The sequence below is a fragment of the Pongo abelii genome, chromosome 1 (assembly GCF_028885655.2).
Source record: "Pongo abelii isolate AG06213 chromosome 1, NHGRI_mPonAbe1-v2.0_pri, whole genome shotgun sequence".
NCBI classification, from domain to species: domain Eukaryota; kingdom Metazoa; phylum Chordata; class Mammalia; order Primates; family Hominidae; genus Pongo; species Pongo abelii.
In genome coordinates this window covers 29,200,681-29,227,648 of record NC_071985.2, presented here as the reverse complement: position 1 = coordinate 29,227,648, position 26,968 = coordinate 29,200,681, and the positions used below count along the sequence as shown (strand labels likewise).

General features: G+C 36.9%; 1 protein-coding gene and 1 non-coding gene across 2 annotated transcripts in view; both read right to left on the bottom strand.

Annotated features, from left to right (window-relative positions):
- Nucleotides 1-26,968, bottom strand: part of RAB3GAP2 (RAB3 GTPase activating non-catalytic protein subunit 2) — a 121,021-nt gene that overhangs the window by 51,965 nt on the left and 42,088 nt on the right. The window contains exons 3-9 of the mRNA XM_002809438.6: nt 13,687-13,810; nt 12,726-12,807; nt 10,786-10,833; nt 10,632-10,707; nt 10,218-10,319; nt 5,725-5,824; nt 2,103-2,201 (exon numbers count right to left, since the gene is read on the bottom strand). Coding sequence (XP_002809484.2) covers nt 2,103-2,201; nt 5,725-5,824; nt 10,218-10,319; nt 10,632-10,707; nt 10,786-10,833; nt 12,726-12,807; nt 13,687-13,810 — 631 coding nt within the window. The remainder of the gene's footprint in view (nt 1-2,102; nt 2,202-5,724; nt 5,825-10,217; nt 10,320-10,631; nt 10,708-10,785; nt 10,834-12,725; nt 12,808-13,686; nt 13,811-26,968) is intronic.
- On the bottom strand, nt 377-507 carry LOC112131374 (small nucleolar RNA SNORA36 family). The gene has a single exon (XR_002913457.1). It is a non-coding gene; the product is annotated as a small nucleolar RNA SNORA36 family (small nucleolar RNA).

The window sequence follows — 26,968 nt, the reverse complement described above, 5'->3', positions numbered from 1 at the left end:
TATATCCCTGATGCTCCTCTGCCTAGAATGCTCTTCCTACTCATCTTTCCATAGCTGGCTCCTTCTCATCCTTCAAGTCTCAGTCTGAATGTCACGTCCTTGGAGAGGCCTTTCCTCACTAGTCTACCTAAAGCACCCTCTTCCTTTACTCTCTATCATAACCTACTTATTTTCTTCATGATGCCCACTAAGAGTTTGATATTCATTTAGTTTATTGTTTGTCTCCCCATCACCAAAACATAAGCTTTATCAGAGTAGGGTCCTACCTTGTATTTCTAGCACAAATATTAATAGGTACTCATTTATTTGTTGAATAAATTAACCAGACCTCTACATAAAGATGTACATACAATAAAGTTTATTGCACCTTTTTTCATTTTGTAGGCTGGGGATAAATGAATAGAATAATAGTTTCTATCCAATCACTTTCCCTAGCCAGTTTCAATGTTCCAAAGTTTAATTAACAGAGCAGGGAAGCTACCCTGAACTGAACTCAACACTTTGGAATTTTGCAGCATTTTTATGCTAGCAAAAAGGTAGACACACTGAGATGTCTACCAATAGGTTTTTATCACAGAGTATTCCATGTAAGAGCTACGCAGTAAATAGAAAGACAGCCTGTGTGTCAGATATCCTTAGCCTCTTTAGAGTCACTCTCCTTCCTTTTCTCCTTGCTCTTTCTCTCCGTGTCCAGTTTGCATAGAATGAGTAGAACTTGACCAAGTGAACAAACACAGAGGAGGCATTCTAGCCCACATGCACATAGATCTAGGGATAAAAGTGTATGGTGTGCTGGAGAAACAATGAGTGTGTCCTCCTCTGCTCCCACTACAGCTGGTCCCCTTGTCTGTTACAATTATTATGTTGTAGTATTGTAGCCATTCTCATGTGTTTCTTCTAACCAGACTCCTAGACTCACACTTTCAGACAGCAGAGAAGCATGTCTTTACATCTCTATACCCTCAGTACCTAACACAGTAAGCTCTCTTATAGTGGCTGCAAGAAGAAATCTGCTTTTATCTATATTTTACTAGTTTAAAGGTTACTTTTTTTTTTAAGCAATGGGGTCTCACTATATTGCCCAGGTTGGTCTTGAACTCTTGGGCTCAAGAGATCCTCCTACCTCAGCCTTCTGAGTAGCTGAGATTATAGGTACAAGCCACCACACCTGACCAAGGTTACATTTTTAAAAGACTGATTTATATGGTCATTATATAGACCAAATTTGTCTGTAGAAAAATTAGTCAAACAGTGAGTGACTTAAAACTGTACAATACTGCGGCTGAGGGCATAATTAAATCTTTATTAAAACTGCTACCATTTCTTTTTGTTTTGTTTTGCTTTCTTGAGACAGAGTCTCGCTCTGTCACCCAGGCTGGAGTGCAGTGGCGTGATCTTGGCTCACTGCAACCTCCACCTCCTGGGTTCAGGCAATTCTCCTGCCTCAGCCTCCTAAGTAGCTGGGAATACAGGTGTGCACCACCACACCTGGCTAATTTTTATATTTTTAGTAGAGATGGGGTTTCACTATGTGGGCTGGGCTAATCTTGAACTTCTGGCCTCATGTGATCCACCCGCCTCGGCCTCCCAAAGTGCTGGGATTACAGCTGTTAGCCATCATGCCCAGCTTTAAAGATATATGCCTATGATGATCTGAATCTGAACTAACTTCCAGATGTCTCACTAAAAGCAATGCATTTTTTCATATAAGAATAAATGTTGGCCAGGTGTGGTGGCTCATGCCTGTAATCTCAGTACTTTGGGAGGCTGAGGCGGGTGAGGTCAGGAGTTCAAGACCAACCCAGCCAACATGATGAAATCCTGTCTCTATTAAAAATACAAAAATTAGCCAGGCGTGGTGGCGCACGCTTGTAATCTCAGCTACTTGGGAGGCTGAGGTGGGAGGATCACTTGATCCTGGGAGGCAGAGGTTGCAGTGGGCTGAGATCATGCCACTGCACTCCTGCCTGGGTGATAGAGCAAAGCTCCATCTTAAAAAATAATAATAAATAAAGAATAAATGTCCATTTCTAATAAATGAGATACTTCAATAAAAAGTATAAGAAGTAAATTCCAAGAGAATTTGAATTAGTAATACTTACCAACACTAGCATGATCAATAATAGTGTCAATATCTTGTAGACCCCATTTCTTATAAGCTAATGGTGGTGGCTGTATGTTCTCATTGCCTGATGCTGCAGCTACCAAAGATAAAATAGACAATCCAAACTTAATTATTATGGATAAAATGAAGTTTTACAAAAAAACATTAAAACCATACTAGTTGTTATTCTAAAATTTCAGTTAATAATGAGGCAAAGTAATGAAAACAAGGCATAAGGTGAGATTTATTCACACCAAGACAATGCACGTAAAATGCAAACATTTAAAAGACTAAGTTGGCTGTCACAAAAGATTCTGGAACACTCCAGTAATTAAAGAAGACTATTAAAAATCCTAGACTACTACTAAAAATCAAAGGGAATTCAGGCCGGGCATGGTGGCTCATGCCTGTAATCCCAGCACTTTGGGAGGCTGAGGCAGGCAGATCGCTTGCGGTCAGGAGTTTGAGATCAGCCTGGCCAACATGGTGAAACCCCGTTTCTAGTAAAAATACAAAAATGAGCCAGGCGTGGTGGTACATGCCTGCAGTACCAGCTACTCGGGAAGCTGAGGCAGGAAAATCGCTTGAACCTGGGAGGTGGAGGTTGCAGTAAGCTGAGATCACGCAACTGCACTCCAGCCCGGGTAAGAGAGGAAGAGTCCGTCTCGAAAACAACAAAAGAAAACAAAACAAAAACAAAGTTAATTCAAACTGCATGTGATGCCAAGTAAGCAATTTCTCCCTCTTGACAAAGTGGATAAAATCCTAGGGATAGGAATCAGTGCTTTACTGATTGAAAAAGTAAAAACCTGATATACTTGGCAGAGCACACATACAGCAAGGTCTCTAACCTAGGTAACTGAGGCCAGACTTGATAGAAAGATATGTTAAAAGCAACAGCACTGTCAAAAAAATGAATGAAATGCCAATCTTTAACCTCAGTCCCTTCATCTAGTGAGTAAGAAAAGGAAAAGCAACAATTACACCTCTTGCCATAGATTCATGCACATCCCATGGATCAGTAAACTCCCATGCTACGTATTAGAATACTGCTGAGTTCTGGCTGTTTATTCAGGAAAGTGAAAAATAATAATAAAGAAAAAATATAACCTCTAAATATTGCATATTGATAGTATGGCCAAGAAAAGATAATTTTCTTATATGCTGAAATAAACTTCACAATTTATGGCTAAGTAACCAGAACTCTTTTTACAGCAACTTACAACCCAAGGGCACTAAGTGGCTTAATTCCTTACTTCCTAGGAGACAAATGGCTTTATGGTCTTATACATAACAAACAAACAGAAATTCAAAAATGGTGAAAAATTAAATGTCTGATGATACCAATTATAAAATCATTGTCTATTTCTAGTTTATTAATAAACTTCTTACCCACAGGAAATTGCCTTTTGGCATATATATTAATGGTGAGTATTTTAAATGTTCTCAAGATAATGAAGCTTATGGTGGGTTAAATTTAAATAATTTAAAAGATTATGAAAATAGGTATAAAAATTTAAATCAATTGTAAAAAAAGAACCACATAGCCAAGACTTCAGTATTTTACCAATCATATCAACCTGCTAAAAAAGACAGAGAAAAAATATTTATTGCAATGTAAGATGCTGCATTTAGACTAGATTTAGAAATAATTTCAGATCCCAATTTTAGAGTTGTTAAAATATGGAAAAGAAAAGTCTTATAATCAGTGAAAATATGAGTAGTGGCGCTGACTTCCCCTTTTCTTCTGGGATTGAGTAGAGGAGACTTAGTGGCCCCAAAACAAAGTTTAACTCCTAAATGGTTGAGACAGCTTCCTGAAAACACAGGCTAATTAGGATATGTTTACTGCTTCATGAAATTGTTTCTAAACCTAGTCTAAATCCAGCATCTCATATTGCAATCAAAAATTTTTCTCTTTTTTAGCAGATTGATATGATTGGCAAAAATTCTGATGTCTTGGCTATGTGGTTCTTTTCTAGTAAATGCTTTTTTACTAGGTAAGAATTTGTTTAAATTTTTATACCTATTTTCAGAATCTTTTAAATTATTTAAATTTAGCCAACCATAAGCTTCATTATCTTGAGAACATTTAAAATACTCACCATTAATCTATATATCAAAAGGCAATTTTCCATAGGTAAGAAGTCCATTAATTTAATAAACTAGAAATAGACCATTATTTTATAATCGGTATTATCAGCCATTTAATTTTTCACCAAAGTTAAACTTTGTTTTGGGGCCATTAAGGCTCCTCTACTCAATCCCAGAAGAAAAGGGGAAGTTAGTGCTACTAATATTTTCACTGATTTTTTTTTTTATTGTATTTTAAGTTTTAGGGTACATGTGCACAATGTGCAGGATTGTTACATATGTATACATGTGCCATGTTGGTGTGCTGCACCCATTAACTCATCATTTAGCATTAGGTATATCTCCTAATGCTATCCCTCCCCCCTCACCCCACCCAACAGTCCCCGGAGTGTAATGTTCCCCTTCCTGTGTCCATGTGTTCTCATTGTTCAATTCCCACCTATGAGTGAGAACATGCAGTGTTTGGTTTTTTGTCCTTGCGATAGTTTGCTGAGAATGATGGTTTCCAGTTTCACCCATGTCCCTACAAAGGACATGAACTCATCCTTTTTTATGGCTGCATAGTATTCCATGGTGTATATGTGCCACATTTTCTTAATCCAGTCTATCGTCGTTGGACATTTGGGTTGGTTCCAAGTCTTTGCTATTGTATTTTCACTGATTTTAAGACTCTTCCATATTTTCACAACTCTGAAATTGAGATCTGAAAATTGATGGTGTGTCTTTCACTGGCAATAGTTTTTCTTCTCAGTGGTACATAAAATAATAGTGTATCTTACAATCAATGGCATGTTGAATTTGATGAAATATCTCTTCCAAAAGATGTAACAACATCAGAATGTAAACTATAGGTAGTAAAAGTAAGAATTCTTGATTATTTGGGCAGTTTTCATCCCTAAGTCACAAAATAATGTCTTTGCCCATATATATATTAAGTTTAGGCCTCTAGCTTTTCTCCATTCTGAGTGTTCTGAGTTAGCAAAAAGCAGCTCATGTTGACTCCCTGCTGGGTCCTGCCTACAGTGATATCTGTAGGATCTTGCATTTCCCTTGCACACAGTCATAGCTTTATTCTCAGGGAGGATGGAAGCAATGTAGAGTCACCAGATTTTAGGATGCTGGCCTTGATCAGCTGCTGATCTAGTGAAAATCTGGTACCTCAGCCACATGCAACTAAATTCTTTACCCCAATGTTGGTTGTCAATACTAGGGTTGGTTGTCAATGTTGGTTGCAAATCTAGCTAGCCAAGACATACTGCTGAATTCGTGAAGAAAGCCCAGTGTTCCTGTGCTGACCACACTCTCCAAAGGCAACATGTGAAGAGTGTTTATGTTTTAGCTCTTGTCTCTACCTTACTAAGCAATCTACTCAACATGCTCCCCTTTCTCTACAGAAGGCAGGTTTTTCCCATAAATCTAGTTCAGAAGGCCTTTTTTATTTAGAAGACATACTTAATTCCATAAGCAGGTGAAATTAAATAAAACAAACGTTAACAGAGGTTAAATATTGCTTGCCAAAATATTACCTTTTGCTACCTGATTTCGACAAGCACGAAGAGATTGAAAAAGGCTAAATCCATCAATAGTCACAATGGCAGCTGGATATAAGATACTCAACTCTTCATTCTATTTAAGAAATAAAAAAAAAAGTTCTTGAATAGATACATCAAATAAGCTTATCTATTTTTTATTACACTGAATTTCACGAATAATGTAAAATAACCACCCAACACCCAAAGCAATATCAGGCAGAAGAACAGTAAAAATAGATAAAAAATTAATTTCAGAGTGCCTTTTTGCCAAAGACCTAAAATTCTTTTCAAATATAACCTTTTGTGTATGGTGAATAATTATCTCAAAGATGCTGAGAGTAAATAAAGAATTACAATTTCATAATAAGTAAATATACTCATTGCACAGATACAAACAGTATGTAAAAACAGAAGAAAACTCACCTGAAATCCCAGACACATCTCAATACACATCTCCAAATATATTCATACACATTTGCATAAGGCTATACCACATATAGTATCCTAACATGTTTTTTACTACCTCAATAGTATGTCAATGATATTTTTCCATTTCAGTAAGTGAACAAATCATTTTTCGTTGTGGCTGCACAGTCTTTCATTATATGTACCCGATTTTACTTAACCAGTTCATATTGACAGACATTCAGTTTGGCCTCCTGCTTCCACTCTTGCTCTCTACAATCCATGCTCCCCACAGCCAGTGTGCTCTTGGTGAGACATAGCAGATCAAACCAATCTCCTGATTAAAACTCTTCAATGACTCTCTTCTGCATTTAGAATAAAACCTGAACTCATTAACCATGGCTGCAACATCTGGCAAATATGAGAGGTCATCATTACCCTCAGACCTTTGCACGTGCTTGGATCTTCTCCTCTTAGATCTTCACCTGCCTAATTGTTCCTGTCATTCAGGTTTCAGTTCAAATGTTAGTTACCCAGAGAGGCTGCTCCTGAACCTCCATCTCAAACAACATACCTATTCTCTTGGCACATTACTGTCTTATCAACATGACTTCCTTTACAGCACCTATCAGAGATTGGAATCACCTTGATATCTCTAGCTGCTTACTGTTGGTTTCCCTCCACCATCCCCAAACTGTAAGCCCCATGAAAGCAGGAACCTTGTATGCCTGTTACACCAATGAATCCTCAGGGATTAGAAGTGAACTGGGCAAATAATACGCAGTAAAGAATATTTAAGAATTAATATATTTTCATCATTATAAACATCCCTGCAATAAACATTCTTCTGTCTATATCTTTTCATGTTAGTAAGATATTACTTTAGTGTAAATTCCTTCAAGTGGGTCTGTTGGGTCATACAGTATTCACAATTTTCATTCTCATATATATTAAGTTGCCTCAAAAAGTACCTATCAACTTATATTTCCACCAATAATACACGAGAGTGACTGTTTCTCTATATTGTCATCAAAAGTTTGTTAATCTTTATCTTTGCCAATCCAAAAGATGAAAAGTTATCTCATTGTATTTTCTTATAGTTCTTAGATTATTATTAAGGCTCAAAATTTTCTTATATGCTTTTGGGCCAATTTCTTCTCTTGAAATCTGCCTTGCTCCTTTTTCTACTGGACTGTCAGGCTGTTTCTCTTTTTAAAGAAGACTTCTGGGCCACAGGGGCATAAGCCAGTGGGGAAGGGACATGGCATGTGTTCTCACATGACAAGTTCACAAGACTAAGCATGCATGGCCCAGTGAGCACAGCAGCAGGGAGAGAGCCTCCTCACTGACTTTGGGGAGCTAGAAAACAGAAAAGACCTAATCACTAGCAAGTTAGTTTCTCCAAAACCAGGTAGTCTTCCTGAAGAAAACACTAATACAAACACCATTGGCCCCAAATCTGTAAATATTGTGCTCGATGACAGAGAAGATCTTTTTTACAGAAGCTATTATACAAAAGAAATTTCTTTGAAATTCCAGGAGATTTTTCCTCTCTTTCGAATCCTCTCCTGCAACGAATGACCTGCTGTCACCCGTACTACACTCATTGCTCCTAGAACTGAATTAGAGGAAATGCGCTTCTGTGATCTCTGACAAATCTGGGAGTATATTAAAAAGAAGCAAATAGAAGATATTTTTGATATATAAATTGAAGTGTCAGATCCAGAGCTGTTTAACGTAGCATACAGAGTAATAACAAATACTTCCTTCTTGATAAAAATTTTGAGATGATTTTCTTGGTTTGTACAGCAAATAGCAAGAAAATATTTAAATGTTAGTTATATTTTTCCACCAGTTCTAAAAAAGAGTATTACAGACATGACCAAATTTAATGTATTTTAAAAAGCTTCATCATCCAGTCAATTTTTAGAAAAATGAAAAACATCTCTGGAAAGTTCTTTTCAGTTCACAGATTATCTTCTTTGATTTCCAGCTGTTCCTTGTTTCCTTTAATAGTTCAATTTCTCCTATCTCCTTACGATGAGTATTATTAGTTACTAAGACTTAAGTCTTCAGCCTGCAGTTTTATTTTCCTACACTCTTTACTTGAAAGAATTCATTCATTATCTATGACTTCAACCATCGTGTCCAATCTAGTCTCTGTGCCTATACAACAGTTTTGTATCATTACATGATACCAGTAACTTGATTTTATTTCCTACCATCGCCTCAAACTCAACATGTGCAAAACCTCATTTAATAACATTTACTGCCAATGTAGTCCCCTATTCCAACTTTGACAATGGCATTCCTCAGGATAAGTATCTTAGAGACATCTTTAGCTCATTTTTTAAAAATTGTACATCTCTACACAATAACCAGGTCCTATTAATTTCTTCTTCAAAACAATTTTTTTTTTTTTTTTTTTGAGACGGAGTCTCGCTCTGTCACCCAGGCTGGAGTGTAGTGGCAAGATCTTAGCTCACTGCAACCTCCGCCTTCCAGGTTCAAGCAGTTCTCCTGCCTCGGCCTTCCAAGTTGCTGGGACTACAGGTGCATGCCGCCATGCCGGGCTAATTTTTTGTATTTTAGCAGAGACAGGGTTTCACCGTGTTACCCAGGCTGGTCTCAAACTCCTGAGCTCAGGCAATCCGCCCACCTCGGGCTCCCAAAGTGCTGGGATTACAGGTGTGAGCCACCGTGCCCGGCTCCAAAATAATTTTTGTACTGGTCCTTTCTCTCTTCCCATACGCCATTTCAGTCCTGGCTCCCAGCACTCCACATCTGTTACAGATAACTTAAAAAACCAGATAACTAGCCTCCCTAATTCCAGTTTATCCTGAAGAAAGAAATCTTCAATATTCCTTTGATTATATCACTTCCTTCTCATAAATCTTTAGGAGTTTCTCTCATTTCCTGAATCAATTCTATTTTTTCACTTGGCTTTTGAATTTATGCAAAATTTGGCCACTCTGCTTATTTGACAGTTTCTCATTACTTTATAATATAAGTTTCTTTGTTGTTGCATATATAGTTCTACATTCAAATCTTCTCTCAAATTTTCTCTTGATTACCTGAAACATTTTCCCCTCTTTTCTATTACCTAATTAAATTCTATACCCATTATTCAAGGCTTAATGCAAATCTCGCCTCATCAATGAAATTTTCTTATTTTCCTGGTCCAAATTGAACTCCTCTTTCTCTAAGCTTGTACAGAATGTATTCTGTCCAAATAAATTAGCAATAAATTAGGTATTGCTTTATATTACTGATTAATTCATCCATAGATATATTAGATTTTAATCCTAGTCTCTCTTACTAGATAGTTAAGATTCTTTTACAGCTCCAGTCCATTTCCCATGCAAATTAAATTAACAAATGCATACAGTATATACATCTGTTCACTTGAAATCTTTTGGAGGCCAAGTAGTACAACAAAGGGAAGGCATATTACATAGTTTTGACTATGCACTCTGCAAAACAAATAAAAGCATATTGGTTTAAATGGCCCTACAATTATTTTTTGACTAAGACAACCAAAATGTTACAAGGCACTTAAGAAGTTAGAGCCTTAGATACTAAACAGTATTATTTTCTCAGTTGAAATCTTCAATGAATATATGTATTTTCCACTATGAACAAAAGCTTAGTAACCCCTTTTCCGAGAAACAGTTAAGTACAAGGTAGTATCACTAGTAACAAGAAGGCCAAATTTTTTTTCTTTTACTTTGGGTAATTTTGGCACCTAAATCCAAATAAAAAAAGATATAAGGTTATAAAATATCATATTTTTTGCCTTAAGTCACTATTAAATTCTAAAAATAAGAAATTTTCTTGGCTTCTAACTAAAGGGTTTTACTTTGTTGTAGAATGAAACATATAATATTTCATTAAATAAGTAAAAGCAAGACTGGTATTCTTTACTCAGCTACAAATAGATTATATTTCTAGACTATGATAGCAGAGCTAACTAACTGTGCCACAAGACAAAGATATCTTTTAAGTTTCTACCTAAAAAAGAGGAGAGAAACTGCTTCAAAATAATGCCACTGTTACTGTTGGAACACAATTTTTTACACTACCTGCTCAGTCACGCCGGGATGTCGTGGTATTTCATAGGTTCTGCATTTAAGTTGAAGTACTGGGTCCTCATTCAAAAGCTGTGCAAGCAAGAGCACACCATTCTAGGAGGAAACACAGAGAAGGGCCCTGCTTGTTTTCTTTCCAATATACCTTAGCAGGTATGGCCAGGCAAAGAGTACCATTTCCCCAACAGTTTTCCAGAGACACCAGGTACACTCTTTTCAGAATACAGCTCCTCTTCTCTGTAGCTTCTACCAGAACTTGCCATGGCCTATCCCAGCCTCTACCCCCATAAAGCATCAACTACACATTTTCAGGCAGCAGGTAATAAAGTCACAAACTAGTATAAAGGGGATGCATAACCAGATATTGCAGTCAACTAGTGTTTTCTAGCTGTTGAAAACTCAACTCACCTCAGTGTAGAAGCGTACATAACCTGAAGTAAAACCCACCACAATGCAGGTCCAGTCAGGACGCCCAGTGGAACTCCTGTTACAAACAAAATGTATTATCTTAACAACTCATAAATCAAAGCAAAGAAAACAGATAACTCTTATTTATTCTTACCTCTTTTGGCTTGCTAGTGGGATACATAGAGCACTGGTTACACATTCCCTAAAAACAAAAACAAAATCATATGCTTACCCACTGAACTTACCAATTACTTTTATTTCTCTATCATTGGATGTTAAAGGATAATAACTGGAAGACAACTTCTGTGAACCAGTTTTATCTGATGCATAAGGAAAAATACAGTAAAACTCCACCACCGGTAAGGTCCATAAAATTCATTCACACAAAATGTAATGCCACATGCATTTGAGGTTAATAAAAAACATAATTTTTCACTCTGTATTGTCATGAAAAACATGAAAGTACAGAAAGCAAAACTTTACTTACACAACTGACTGTATACAGAACTGAGCAAAGCTCAAATGATCCCCACGCAGCCATTTTCTACTATCTCCCTCCCTCCCCTCTCCTCTGCTTCAGCTAAGAACTTCAGCCTGCCTCTTGTTTGAGATGAGGAGCTGGGCAAATGGTTGAGGAACTGCCAGTCACGTTACATGCAAACTGTGTTTCTGCAGGGTACACTATTTTAGGAACTTACATATTTCAACTTGCTGGGTTTTCTTTTCTATTTTGCAGAAACTGCTCTGATCATCTATTTCTAAGCACACGTTAGGTGTGATGTTAAATAAAAAAGATTTTTTTTTCTGACATGTAGACTTGAAATATTTGTCAGGAGCTCAGAAACTAAGTCTCAAAATCAAAACAACTCCTACCCACTGACTTTTGTTAAATCTGTCGAACCTGAGGATCATCACCAGCTTATCCAAGAAACTATAAACACTTCTACGCCATACATCATACTGGGTAATCCATGAACAAAAATTCATCCTTGTGTTTGTTCGCTGTTTTTAAAGTATTATGTTTGCTTTGCATTTCTGACAGAGATCAAATGTCTTTAAAACACTTAGACTAAATGGTGTAAGGAGAAATATTACCATTTATTCTGATGATAGAGAATATTTCAAATATCTACAATGTTCCAGGCATGTTCTAGGCACTTCCACTTGGCTGTCTTTTATCTGAATTCAAAGTATGAAGGATTTTCTTACTCATTCTGATCAGACAGTTTTGAGTCATAAAAATTTAACTGAAAACCAGTTTTGGGCTCAAGATTCTAGGCTAGCAGCTCCATCATGTCACCATACTGGATATCATGGTTATAAAAGCTTTACTGGGTCAGCAGGAAACTAATGTACCAAATTGCATTTCTGAAGTGTTTATGAGTTTTAAGAATTAATGTAGTACTGTACCCTTCAAGTATAAGCCCAATATCAGCAAAGCAGAGAAGACAATGATTGCCCTTGACTTTTCAGATGAATAAAATTAGTAATGGAGAACAGAGGGAAAAGACAAAATGTAAAAAGGACTTTATGAGATTTCTTTTTGAATTCTTCCTTAAATCTTCCAACAGAATTTTTTAAAATCATAATTAAACGATACATAAAATTTGCTGACCGAATCATTCTCTATAGCCTATAAAGTTAGGATGCATATACATTTACTAAACATATCAAATAATGAAATTTCTTTCTTATTTTAAAAAATTATAATTTTTTTTAAGAGACAGGGTGTCACTCTGTTGCACTGGCTGGAATGCAGGGCATGATCATAGCTCACTGCAGCCTCAAACTCCTGGGTTCAAGCAATCCTCCTGCCTCAGCCTCTCAAGTAGCTGGGACTACAAGTGTGCGCACCACGTCCAGCTAATTTTTAAATTTTTTGTAGAGACAGAGTCTTACTATGTTGCCCAGGGTGGTCTCGAACTCCTGGGCTCAAATGATCTTCCTGCCTTGGCCTCCCAAAGTGCTAGGATTACAGATGTGAACCACTGCACCCAACCAAATAATGAAACTTTTTAATAGATTCACCTACAAGTCAAATAATTTCATACATACATGTAACACACAGAGAAACAAAAATTAACTGGCACCTACCCTTCTTCGACATTTAAAGAACCACTCCAGCCAACAGCAAATTGCATTTCTTCCTTTCCTTTATCACTATATTTCCATTTTGCTGAAAGAATTAAGATATCATATAAACTAATTTTAGCTATAATATACTAAAAGAGTAATTTATAAATTTTGCTCTTTCCCCTTAGAATATGATTACAAAATTTAACAGTTGTGTATTAACTGACTTGGGTCTTTTTTATAGGTAAATATAAGATAAAAATGTTTATAAGATTCTTATAATACACCTAGTCTCCTGGCCTTCAGCCTCTCCTTCCCCCAATTCAACCTATATAATGTTGTCACAGTTCTTATAGAATAAAGTTATTAATTCCTATGCCCACCCTGCCTAGTTTAAGACTACTTTTATCTTCAGATGACGGAGAAAATTTTTCTACTAGATCTTTGCTACTTGAGGGTAAATTTGCTTTGTAAGACCATTCTATACACATTTTACACATACTCTCACTTTGATCAGTAAGGTTTGGAGATCTATAAGATATGAAAAAAACCTCAATTTTAATCTTCAACAAAAAATTATGAGTTAAAATATTATGCCCCAAACAGAAATCTATAATATTATGAGTTTTCAAATTAGAGTTGAAAATCACCTCATTCACATTGTTAATAAGAAAAGGTCAATGAACTTTTTAGCTCTGACTGTCCCTTGCAAGAACTAAGCAAGGCACAGTACTGCCCCTGAGGTACCACATAGAGAGCGCTAAGGTAGCTACAGCCAAGAAAGAAAAAAGGGAGAAAACAAACAGAATGGAAGGGGGAGAAACAGGGAAATGGAGAGGGAGGGAGGGAGGGGGTGGGGGGGGGGAGGGAGGGAGAGAGAGAGAGAAATAAATAAAAAGCATTATATTCTTTTCACATAATCCATTTTCTCTTCTATCCAATGCATCAAAATAAAGGTCACTGAAAATAATACGATACTCACGCACTAGAAATACAGCTTTTTGCTCTCGAGCTATCACCATAAGATCATTAGTTGGAGATAAGGATAAAACACAATCTTGGAGCCAGGAAGTTTTTTGTGTTTTGCAAGTATTTCCTTCTTCTTCCTGTGGGTAAAACTACAATTACTGCACATGCAAAAATACCGAGAGTACTCAAACTCAGCCTGCCTGCCTCAAGGGGTGAGGGGGAAGAAAAAATAGAAAAGGAAATATTTCCAATTCTCATACAGTTTCATAATATTCCTTATCAAAACATGCCAAAGATGACTGACAAACAAAATACCCACTATAAACAAATCTTCAGTTTTGAATATTAATGCAAAAAATTTAAATATAAACAAATATAAACTAGCAAGGCATTAAAAGAATGTCACATAGTGGCCAGGCATGGTGGCTCACACCTGTAATCCCAGTACTTTGGAGAGCCGAGGCCAGGAGGTCAGGAGTTTGAGGCCAGCCTGGCCAACATGGTGAAATCCCATCTCCACTAAAAATACAAAATTAGCCAGGTGTGGTGGCGTGTGCCTGTAATCCCAGCTACTCGGGAGGCTGAGGCAGGAGAATCACTTGAACCCAGGAGGTGGAGGTTACAGTGAGTTGAGATTGCACCACTACACTCCAGCTTGGGCAACAGAGCAAGACTCTGTCTCAGGAAAAAAAAAAAAAAAAAAAAAAAAGTCACATAGGAATCACTCCAGGAATAATTCAGCATTAGGAAATTTAGTGAATAATCCTATTTACAAAGAGACGGCTAGACAGCAAAGAAAAAAAATCTGATGTTTATTATAGTTATAGGATCTATAAAAGCATCTGATATAATATTATGCGTCTTTCTTTTTATTTGGCCTACAGGTGTTTTCTCTTTTTCATTAGACGTTTATGTATTGTATAGGTAAATCCCCATGGTTAAAAATTCAACAGCTATAAAATCGTGTTCTTTGAAAAATCTCTTATACTCCTGTACTCTAGCCATCTAGTTGTTAACTCTAGAGACAATGCAATCAGTTCTTACATGTATTTCCAGACATACTTTATGCACATTTACTACCCTTTTCCTCTCTTTTTCTTACAAGAATAGTAGCATAATATATACATACTTCTATACTTTGCTTTTTTCTCTTAACATATTCCTTAGACTTCATTCCACTTCCACACGAAGTTTCTTTATTCGTTTTAATGTCTGCATAGTATTCCATTTTATGGATGTACTATAATTTATTTAACCAGTTCCCTATATGCGTGGACATTTGTATTGCTTACCATCATTTGCTGTTACCAACGCTGCAATAAATATGTTTATAAATTTGTCAGTTTGTGTGGAAGTGTATCAGTAAGCTAAATTCCCAGAAGTAAAATTGCTGGGTCAAAGGGAATGTGTATTAGTAAATTTGCTGAATATTCCCAAACTCTGCCCCACACATGTTGTACTAATTTGTAATTCCATCAGCAATGTTTGGAAGTGCTTGCTTTTTCACAGGCATTTCAAAAAATATTTTAATGGTGGGTCTCTGTCAGTTTAACAGGTAAAAGGTAGTATCCCAATATACTTTTAAACTATATTTTTCTTATTAATGAGAATTTAGGCATTTTCTCATATACTTAAGAAAATTTCTCATTTTTATGTAAAGGAAAAGAACAAACTGCATAATTTTCTATGAACAGTTTGTTCCTTCCTTTGTAGATTTCCTGTTGGGTTGATGTTCTTTTTCTAATTGCTTTGTATACGCTATTTACATACAAAAAAAAAAATTGGCCCTTTAAACATAAGAGATGCAAATAGTTTTTCCTATTTGTGATGGCTTATTTTTTTCCATGTAGAATTTTTTATTGTCATGTAGTTAAATTATCCATCTATTCTCTTACAGCTTCTAGGTTTGATGTCATGTAGACTCCTACCTAACTCAGCCCTACTTAATGTCTTTTAGATTCAATTATTCAAAAGGGGAGGGAAAGGGAGGGGAAGGCTATGCAGGTTAATTTCCTTTTATAAAAAAAATTATAATTTCATGCCTTTTAAAAACTTGTAATAAGCATGCATTATAAGCATTATAAAATTTAAAAGATTTTAGAAACAGAAAATCATCCTAGTCAGAAATGTTATAGTAGTATTATATTTCTAGGAATAATAAATTATTTCTTGCTGGGATACCATCAAAGAAATGTTTAAAACACAAATAAAATATGGGTTATAGGGAATCTTTAGAAATACCCCAAAATGAGCCTGAAACCTCTGGGATAGTCATGCAATTATTTTTCTTTTGCAATGGGAATATTAGGAAACAAACAGATTTGGAACTTTTTTCTCAAGCAAAATAAGCTAAGGAGGCTGCACCATCTCCCGCAAGACAGGGAGAACATAGCATTGGCAAAATCTCATTTTATTAAAGCTCTACTTTTCTTAAGGAATTCTGTATTTAGCTTGTTGTTTTTAATGTTTATTTTTCTACAGATAAATTAGACAATTATCCCCCAACGATAAAAGTTATGAAGGTAAAACTTAGTTGTAATTAAATTTTTCCCTGGTTCCACAACTTCTGCTGTAGGATAGTCTTTGTTTACCCAACACATCACTCCTCATGATGGCTTGCCTGTAAGCTGAGGACAACATTACCCTATGGTTGCCTCCAATAATATATATGAGACTCCAATTATATCAACTGTGAGGTACAGGACCTTCTAAGTGATTAGAGATCCACTTTCAGGTAGGAGCTTAGAAGAGGACAGCTTATATAGGAATATTATTTAGGCATTATGTTTGACAAGAAATTAGGAGGGTCCAAAACTCTTTGATTGGTCTCTGACTCTTATCCTAAAATCTCCATCTCAATGCAATAAAAAAGAATCAATATAATGCTTCAGGAAAGGAATACAGCCCTTATTTGGGCATGTTCTCAAAAAATTTGTTTTAATAATTGTGCATCTATACAAATAGATTCCTTCCTCTTATCACACTTCCAAAACTATGTTTAATCAGTAAATCCTAAAAATATTATAAAAGTTGCTTTTCTTTTTTATCAATAAAGAATATTGTTCATATGTTTCTGTTCCATGTTTTCAAAATAATGCCACTAACAAGGATTAGATCTGATGTTTATATGCACAGAAAAGACAAAGAGTCAAAGATGGAAGACATTCAGAGGCCAACTGGTCCAAAATCTAATTTTATAATAAAGAAAATGGAGTCTCGGGGAGGTTGAGGGATGTGCTCCAGCCATGGAATTAGTGTCAGAGCCCAAACTAAAATCTAGGCTTCCTGATTCTTAATTCAGGTGGTCTTTCCATTCTATCACCCTGCTCATCTCTGTGGGTAGCTGTACTAGTTCATTGGAAGCTTGTCTTTACATGATATTTGACTCTAGTCTCATATTCGATGAAAACCCTTTTCTCCAAAAGAACTACTGTATTGTCACTTTATTCCAGCCTAATCTTTCTGTAGTTCTTTGAGTCGATTTAGAACTACAAGATGACCACTATATTTGAATATGTGAGCCAGAGTATTCTTGAGGTATTTCTTCAAGAACTACTTTAAAAATACTTTCCCTCTCCTTTCTGTCTTTCCATCAGAAGATCTAGTTCCTCTGGCAAACCCATCCTACCCTGACTCCTAACCTTCTTTCAAACTTACTGCAATTAAAAGTCTTACTACTCCCTGCTACCTGTTTATTCTGTGACCGCATTTCTCACACACTAGATGAGACACCCTCTGGTTGGCAAGGCCTATGGCTTATATTATTTTTCAACTCCACATGTAGCACAGTCCACTAATAGAATATATGAGTAAATAACAGCATTCCCTATCTCTAGAATAATATATTATCTATTCTTACACCTGAAACTGCATGACAATGAGCAATCAACCTAAAGCTAGTATATTCAGTCCTTAGTAATGTTTTTTCTTAAGTAATACTAAGATTTAATAGTTCAAGATTCTGGCTGACATATCCATGGTAAGTACAAGTTAAAGAGATATGAGAACAGAATACCACTGTATCATAGTCTTCTTAGTTGGGCCTAAAATTCGGTGTCAGATTATGATCAAGCTGTCTACTGCTACCCCAACAAATGGACTATATAAGTGATCCCAGAAGCAAACATGAATTTTGTCCCAAAAGGACTAACCATGACAAAAGCATTGGAAATAGATGTCACTTGCTTGGAAGCAAATTCAGAAAAATGATTCCATAATCAATTATGATATCCCTAACCTGCTTAGCCATCTTATACATGTACATTTTTATTTACATGAAACTTGAGAATAAAACTTGATGTGGATTAGCACTCCGGTTTCATCCACTGAAGATGGGGGAATAAAGAAGCAAAAAGCCAAAATCTTCCATCATTCTTTACTGCAGTTTATTTTCTATGTCCTTTCTACTTCTCCAACTTACTCTGTTACTGTGGTACTAAAAATATATCCTCCTAGTTTGCCATGGTAAAGTTGGATATGTACAACTGAGCATTATATATTATAAAAATAGGTTAGAAAATATGATATTATTATATCATTAGAGTTTGATGTGCCATAAAATTCTAGGTCTAAACTTTTAGTTGTGCTTCTCAAGAATGATGCTAACTTGTCACATCATTCTGAGCAAACTATCGCAAGGAGAGAAAACCAAACACCGCATGTTCTCACTCATAGGTGGGAGTTGAACAATGAGAACACTTGGACACAGGGTGGGGAACATCACACACCAGGGCCTGTCGTGGGGTGGGGGGAGGGGGGAGGGATAGCATTAGGAGATATACCTAATGTAAATGACGAGTTAATGGGTGCAGCACACCGACATGGCACATGTATACATATGTAACAAACCTGCACGTTGTGCACATGTACCCTAGAACTTAAAGTATAATAAGAAAAAAAAAAAAAGAACGACACTAACTCGTCACAAAATGCAATGGTGTTGTGCTCTTAATACAAGCTCCACAAGCTCTTTGGATCCACAACCACACGGGGGAGCAGCTGTATACCTATTGCAACTGCAAGCTCCTGGTCACATGAAATTCTAAAGTAACTTCTTTGTGACTAAGGCACAGTATTCAACATATCAGATTCAATACTAGGACAAAAAGCCTCTAATGACAACAACCCAAACCAAATAATACCCTTAAAATTATAAAGAGGTAAAAATGTATTGTTTCCCCACAAGCTTAGCTATAATATTTTGCCCGCAGCCAGAGTAAATTTTACCATACTATGAAGCAAATTCAAAACAGAAAACCGCTGGAGGTGTGGATGGGAGAAATCCTCAGGTAAATCAAATTTCTTTTAATAAATCTACAAATTAAGAAACTGTAGTACTAAGTGCAAGACAATGTAATCAAAGGTCCTAGAACTGCTTGTCTGTACAGATCAACAATCTCCTTCTTACACGTGTCATAATCCTCTTGAAGCCAACTGACAGGATGATTCAATCTTAAACAGAAACAGAAGGAACTACAGGGATCATTTGAGTGAAATTCCTCATTTTCCAGAAAAGAAATCAAGCTCTAGAAAGAACAAGTGGATTTTTACTAACCATACCAATACTATTCACACAGTCCCTGGACAATTTACAGAGGAACTCTGGTCCTTCACTTCTAAAATCAGGGGTCTGTGGAAGAATGAGTAAATGGCCTGTGGGTCAGAATCCATGAGAATGACTAGACCCTCGATGTTCTCACATCTCTCTCTCTCTCTGCTTTAATGTATCCTGTACAACACCGCCACAGTATTGCTCCAGAAGGGCTGCAGAAATACAAACCAAGAATAAAGAGTGTGAGTCCATCTGAAGTGACTCCAGTGCCAGATTTTTCAGGGAAGTCTCAAGTCTAAGCACAAATAACTTGATGAAAATATCGGTATAGTGGAGATTAGGAAATGCCCTCTCTAGGCTGGATCACAATGAGCTAGTATTAGGTTTTACAACAAAATGATGTCCAGTGCCAGTTCCAGAAAGCTCAGGCAAGAAATAGGGCTGTAAACAACAATGCTCTGGGAAGCCTAATAGAGCATCAGCACACATTCAGTGGCTGACAAGATGCAAGCTCATCATTTTGCTTTGTGTCATAAGGGCATTTGCCTACTAATTAGGGTTTTGGAAAACTTCCCCAACAATAATGGGTCCCACAGTCTCTAACACTGCCCCCTTGAAGCTAGTGATCCAAAAATAATATCATTTGACAAGGTAATTTCCCAAGCCATGCCTGAAATGTGAAACAAAAAAAGCACCTCATTGCTTAAAGGTGCTCCACCAGGGACCTTGGGTTTTCCACCAAAACTTGCCTCCCCCACTCTGTTACTAAAGTTGACACTGAATTTGCATGCAGTCTCCCCCATCATCGTCGTCGTGGTGGCTGCACTAAGCTCCATGGCTCTGAGAGCCAGCCCGTCCCCTCCCTGCCACTGTGAAGTGGGTGTTCAGAGAGGTTCGCTCCTGGAACACAGGTGAGTGGAGTCCCCAAAGATCCGCGCAAAATAGCCCAGCCGGTTCCAGCAATTATGAAAAAGTCCAGGCTCTCAGACTGCTGACCCTGATAAGTAGAAGTCCTTGGTGCCACCTGGTATTCCAGTGGCTCAGTCCATGTGCGTCATCACGAGTAGGATCCAGCTTGCTGCTGAAAAGCCCTCTGTCCCGTTTGTGGATAACACAGTGCAGCCCAACCATGGGACAGCTTTAGGAGGAGGCAAAAGCTGAAGATGGATTTTTGTACCTGGCTGATATGGTTTGACTGTGTCCCCACCCAAATTTCATTTTGAATTGTAACTCCCACAATTCCCACGTGCTGTGGGAAGAAGCCAGTGGGAGGTAAATGAATTATGGAGGTGGGTCTTTCCTGCCCTTTTCTGATAGTGAATGAGTCTCACAAGTTCCGATGGTTTTTAAAAGGGGAGTTTCCCTGCACAAGCTCTCTTGTCTGCCACCATGTGAGACATGCCTTTCACCTTCCATCATGATTGTGAGGCCTCCCCAGCCACGTGGAAGTATAAGTCCAATAAACCTCTTTCTTTTGTAAATTGCCCAGTCTCAGGTATGTCTTTATCAGCAGCATGAAAATGGACTAACACGCTGGCCTACATGGAGAGAGCACCCTGGCTTCTTCTGAGGGCTGCTGCTGGGCTAGGTGCACCATTACCACTTGAGTATCTTGAAAACAGCTGGCAGTTTTCAGTTATTATACCACAACCTCTTCTCACAGACCTATTAGTGCATCTGAGACTGGGTGTATTTCTTCATATACTGGAAACTTTTGTTTCCTTAGAATAGAAAATTATCATACAGAGTTTTATTTTGAGTTTTTCTTTTTATGCACTGTCCTCATGGCTATATTCTCCAGGGAGCTTGTTCTTTTGGAAATCATATTTAATGAAGATATTTCCATATTGAAGTGAGGTGGGTGTGGTATTAAAGCAAAAAGAAAGGAGATGAAATATTTATTCTGCATTATGTTTGAAGTGTTAGATGCAAAGTATTAAAAGCAACCAAATTAAATCCCCCAAATTAAAGCAATCAGAACACCTGCTTCACTAGATTTTGCCAGCTGCCAATCATGTTGGACTGAGCTAATCTGTTCCTCTTTCTGAAACTACTATGGTAAATAACAATAAAACTTGCTTTTATAAAGGCAAAAATGAATGAATGAACGAATGCACCTATAAAACATAATCCTAGCCGTTGAGGGGAGGGAATCTATAATTATATTTTAGTGTGGCCTAAACTTCAAGAATTTTTTTTGAATTAAGACCAGTAAAAAAGTTTTCTTAATCTACAAAAATACAGAAGCCACTAATGCGCATTATGAAAAGAAATTCTTTCTAAACAACTCTATATGGGATAGAGCATATACTTTAAAAATTTTCTTTCTTTTGATTTTAAGCACACAATGCAGGCAGACAATAAAACTGTAATAATTAAATCAGCCTTTCAACTATAGCTGGCATTATAGGGACTGGTAATTACTGGGTAAACACAGTGGCCAATGTTTTTTGGTTTTTCAGCTATTGTAGTATTTACGTAGTCACTGAAGTAGCCAGGAGTAGTTTTTCAAAGCTTTCAACTTTCGTACGGTAAGTCCATCATTTGCAATTTATGTTGTTACTGTCATTGTGCTACCTTTCACAGATATTTATACATTTTAGTGGTACCAGTAAGATCCAGTGTAATCTAAGGGCTGTCAGCACATTCTCTGTAATTCTCAGCAGCTTACTGCCTAAGCCATAGAAATAAAATACTCATCTATACTTTTAAAGCAAGACACATAGTGCTTCAGCAGTTTTGAAACACAAAAAGAAAGTAAACGTCACTATATTACTAGTTACTAAGGATTTTTTTCTTTTTTTTTTCTATTCTGCTACTAACTATAAAATGCTCAATATTTTTCAAACTTTCTTTTTTTAGATAGCAGAACTTTTTATTCCCAAACAACATTTTTTACAAAATTTCAATATATGCAATAGATAAAAGCACGAATGAGGAAGCTACACAGCACCTCTGTAGAACCCTAGAGCTCTCTCATACATAGCATGAAAAGTACTAGTCTAGGCCACATTTCAGATCAGAGACTAAAATTCTCAAATGAAAGATCCTGAGATCTTTTCAACATAAGGAAAGGCATGAACTCTTTCTAAATTTGATTTGAAGGGGCCCAAAGGAGAATTCTCACAAATAAATTAATCACAAAAAAACTATAACTTCAATCTCAATTTTAAAAATTACCTTTCTTTCTAGCATTAGAGGAACTTAACTCTAATTCAGTAACTCTTATTTACTTCAACTGTCAATTCAAGTAGGATTAATTCTGCCATTTGTTCTTAAATTGTATATATAATATGATCTCATTTTCATAAAGTGTTCTTTGTGCCCATTCATCTGCCCACTCAACTTTCTATTCATATAGTGCCAAAGAAAGACCCCCAAAGACCCCTTTATTTGTATAGAGCCATGCAGAACCCCTTAAAGTTAATAATGATGATCATTTTTAGATGTTAGGGATGGATTATTTTATTCTTTGTATTTTTCTGTAATACCTGAATTTTCTATAATAAATGTGTCAAATATATTTTATTACTCATACAAAATTCATTTCATAAACAATTACAATGGAACTCCAAAACTAAAAAGTATACTTCTCTATTGCCTGAACAACTGTTTATTTGCTTTGTTTTGTTTTTGTTTTTTTGAGTCAGGGTCTCGCTCTGACACCCAGGCTGGAGTGCAGTGCAATGGTGCAATCACAGCTCACTGCAGCCTCTACCTCCTGGGCTCAAGCAATCCTCCCATCTCAGCCCCTGAGTAGGCGGGACTATAGGCAGGCACATGTCACTTTGTCTGACCACAACTGTTTAATACTACATAATAAATCTAGGTGCCATGGAGTAAAAGAAAGTGACAAAAAAATTCCTGCTCAAAAACTATCATCTAGTTGGATAAACAATACTAGTAAATAAGAAATAACTCTCACTCAATATAAATCAGAATAGATTTAATAGCTAAAGTAAGTGCAATGAACCTTAAATTGCTATTGGAGTTTAGAAAAAAAATAAGATAATGGTATGCATTCCCCAAAAGAATTATAAGTGAAAAACATATGAAAGGATGACAAACCTTACCCATAAATTTAAAATATAGATTAAAACACTGAAATGGCATTTTACATTGATCTGGTTTAGCAAAGACTAAAGTATGATAACATACTAGGAGTCAACAATTTCAAATACCTGAGAACAGCAAGAGAAAAGCGCATTCATCTCTCACAGTCTTGTTTCCCAATACAGTATTTGTTAAAAACATGGGTGGAGAGAAATATTTCACTTAAAAAAATAAACAATAGCACACAGCCAATGATAATAAGCAACTGGCTCAGAGCTGTTTTTATTTCTGTAAACAACAAGTAAAGAAAGGTACTCTCATACACTGCTATTTGGAATACAAATTGGGTAGCCCTTTAGAAGCACCATGTAACAATTTCTGTCAAAATGTAAAATGCAGCCTGGGCAACATGGTAAGACCCCATCTGTGAAAAAAAAAAAGAAAGAACTGAAAAATTAGAGGCCTGGGAGGTCGAGGCTGAAGTGAGCCATGATCGTGCCACTGCACTCCAGCCTGGGTGACAAAGCAAGACCCTATCTCAGAAAAAAAAAAAAAAATAGGAAAATGTATATATCTTTTGAATTTATTCTGATGGAATAAGGCTAGCTAACATTTATTGAGCACTTACTATGCTCCAGGTACTATTCTAAGCATATATCATTTAATCCTCATGGCAATACTATGAATTTGGTATTGTTATCAATACCACTTTAGAAATGAGGTAACTGAGCTTAGAAAAGTTAAATAACTTGCCCAAGGTTTCATAATTAGTAAGTGGCAGAGTTGGGACAGAAATTCAGGCAGTCGGATTCTCAATTATGACACTATGTGCCAACATGTAACCAAAGATGAATGGCAGACATAAAGGTGCTTATTGCAGCATTGCTCATTATAGGAAAAAAGAAAAGAAAAAGAGCAAAGGAAAACTAGATGCCCTTCAGCAGAAGCGTGATTAAATAAATCACAGTACAGCTATACAATAAAATAGTATTCCTTGAAAAGAATGAAGTAATTTACATATATGGAAAAACCTCCAAATTACATTAAATAGAAAAAGCAAGGAGTAGAATAATGTGTAAAATTAAAGTCTATTTGGCCTCTAGGTAAACAAGGTAAATTAAACCATGAATTTTACTCTCAGTCTCCCCAGCACCACTAAGAACAATAGTAAAAGAATTTTTTTAAAGGCAAAACCAGTAAGAACAAAAAAACTTTCCTCCAAAAAACGAACAAAAACGAGGAGAAAAGGCACAAAATGTGAGAGCTAGAAAGCAAAGGAACAGGTGGTAACTGAGTTTACAGTTCCTAGAAAGCTAACTCCTAAACTGATGGAGAAGAAAGCTGAGAAGCTGCCCTAGTTGCATTGCAAAATCACCAGCAGCCGTAGCCATTGGCACCAGGTCCCCCGAGAAGTAAAGGTATGGATGGGGCTAAAAGCAGGATGCTTGGTTGCAAGTGTGTTTAACCAGTAGTCAGGTCCCAGGCTCCCTTTCCCCACTCCACCCAGCCAGATCCCTGGTAGAAGACCAGAGGCCCCAATCACCAAACCAAAACTCACTTAACAGAAGCTACTCTGTAGGAATGCCTAAGGAGTGCAGATTTGAACTAAAATTAGCAGTTATAAACAAGAGAAAGGAAAAGGTGCAGCTGACTACATGGAGCTTAAGCATTTAGGCATAAGTAATGCCACAGAGACCAAGCCTGGACAACTTGTTGCTCTGGCCAAAGATTCAAGAAGAACTTAAACTAACTTTTGTTTCCTGGCAATTACTTAGCTGCACTTTTCACAACAGCAAATCACTTCACCAAATTCTACTAAAATTAAATTAATGATCTTATAGATCAAATGCTCTAAAGGTCAAGAAGTTTTAGAGAACAAAATGGGAAAAAGGCAAAAAAGACAGACTGGGAGGGTTACATTAAGAGCCATGGGCTAAATAAGCCAAGGTCTCTCAATCTCAGCGCTATTGACATCTGGGGCCCGAAAATCCTTTGTTCTGTGCATTGAAGGATGCTTAGCAGAATTATTGGCCTCTACTCACTAGATGCACCTCCCTCAAGCTGTGAAAGCCAAAAATGTCTCTAGATGATGCCAAATCATTGCTAAATATCCACTGAGGAGGCAAAAATCACCCATGGTTGAGAATCACTAGGCTAGACCAAGCTTGTATTAACATAGAGAGGAAGATCTTCGGCAAAATGAGTGTTTCTAATAATCCAAAGTCCAAAGTCCTAATAAGAAACAGCCTAATGAGAAGCAGACCCTTGCCCAGCCTCAGAGGATAACCTAGGGCATATCCTTACGGTGTAAGTGTTCTCCTTCCGCCTCTGGCCAGTCCAATGCTCATGTCTCCTGTGTGGCAGGTGGCATGAGAGTCTACTGAAAATAACGAAATAAGGCAAAACATTTTCCAGTATCATCCCAGATTATCAATGTTCTAGGAATCTCCAATCAGGTCGTGCTATATTCCACTTCTCAGCCTATAAACAAACATTTCTCTGGGGCCTCTATCTGACCAGCATGCTTTTATTCCCTGTTAATCTGCTAAATCATAATTGCCTCTCTAAACAGTTATAACACTTTCTGTAAAACAGATGGAGCACATTTCAGAGACTCTTTTGAATGGAAATTTTCCATGCTGCCTACCTTAACTGAAGACCTTGACCCAGAACCTTCCTGTGATTCCTGATCCAGTAACCACTACCCATTTACCACCTATTAACCACTACCTATTTACTATTGAGCAAATCCCCAAGTCTATACTTTCTACCGTTGGCCTTAATACACCAATGAAGGAAAGTCCATTAAATCAGTCTTGCCATGAAATTAAATTAAGCCTTTCAAGCTTCTTCCCAAACTGCCTCAATTCCCTATACAGCATAAGGCTGAACAAAATATTCTTCTCTAATTACTTCTTTCTCATAGCAAAAAAATTGTAATACCAACTAAAAGCCTTTATAATACTCTTAAAAAAAAAAAACCAACAAAGCTATTTACTATTTGTTATAGGATCATCAGTCAGCAGATGGCATCTACCTTCTTTTCCAATGTCCCCAAGCCGCCATTATCTTGTCATCATGTCACTTAAAGTCAAGTTAGTATAGAGGAAGATCTTTGTTTTACCTTTTCTTCTATCCCAATCCATTTTAAAAGCTTGTTCTGCTTGCCTTTTCAGTCTCTTATTGTATTTACTTATAGGCAAGTAGAAATTCCTTAACCTTACTTTTGTCACTTGCCCAATTCAGTACACTTGCCAATGTACTGACTTGTGTCCCCTTGCCCCCACCCCAATTCATATGTTGATGCCTTAACCCTAAAGTGACTGTACTTGGTTGGACATAGGGCCTTTAAGGAGGTAATTTAGGTTAAATGCAAATGAGCTCATAAGAGTTGGATAGGACTGGTGTCCTCATAAGAGGAAGAGACACCAGAACTCGCTCTTTCCCTCCCAGCATGTGTATGTAGAAGAAAGGCCAAATGAGGACACAGCAAGAAAGCAGTTGTCTGCAAGCCAGGAAGAAAGGCCTCACCAGAAATCAGCCCTGATGGCACCTTGATCTTAGACTTCTAGTCTCCAGAACTGCGAAAAAATAAGTTTTTGTTGTTTAAGTCACCTAGCCTATGGTACACTGTTATGGCAGCCTGAGCAGATGAATACAGACATGAAATAGCTATAGCAGAAAGATGTTT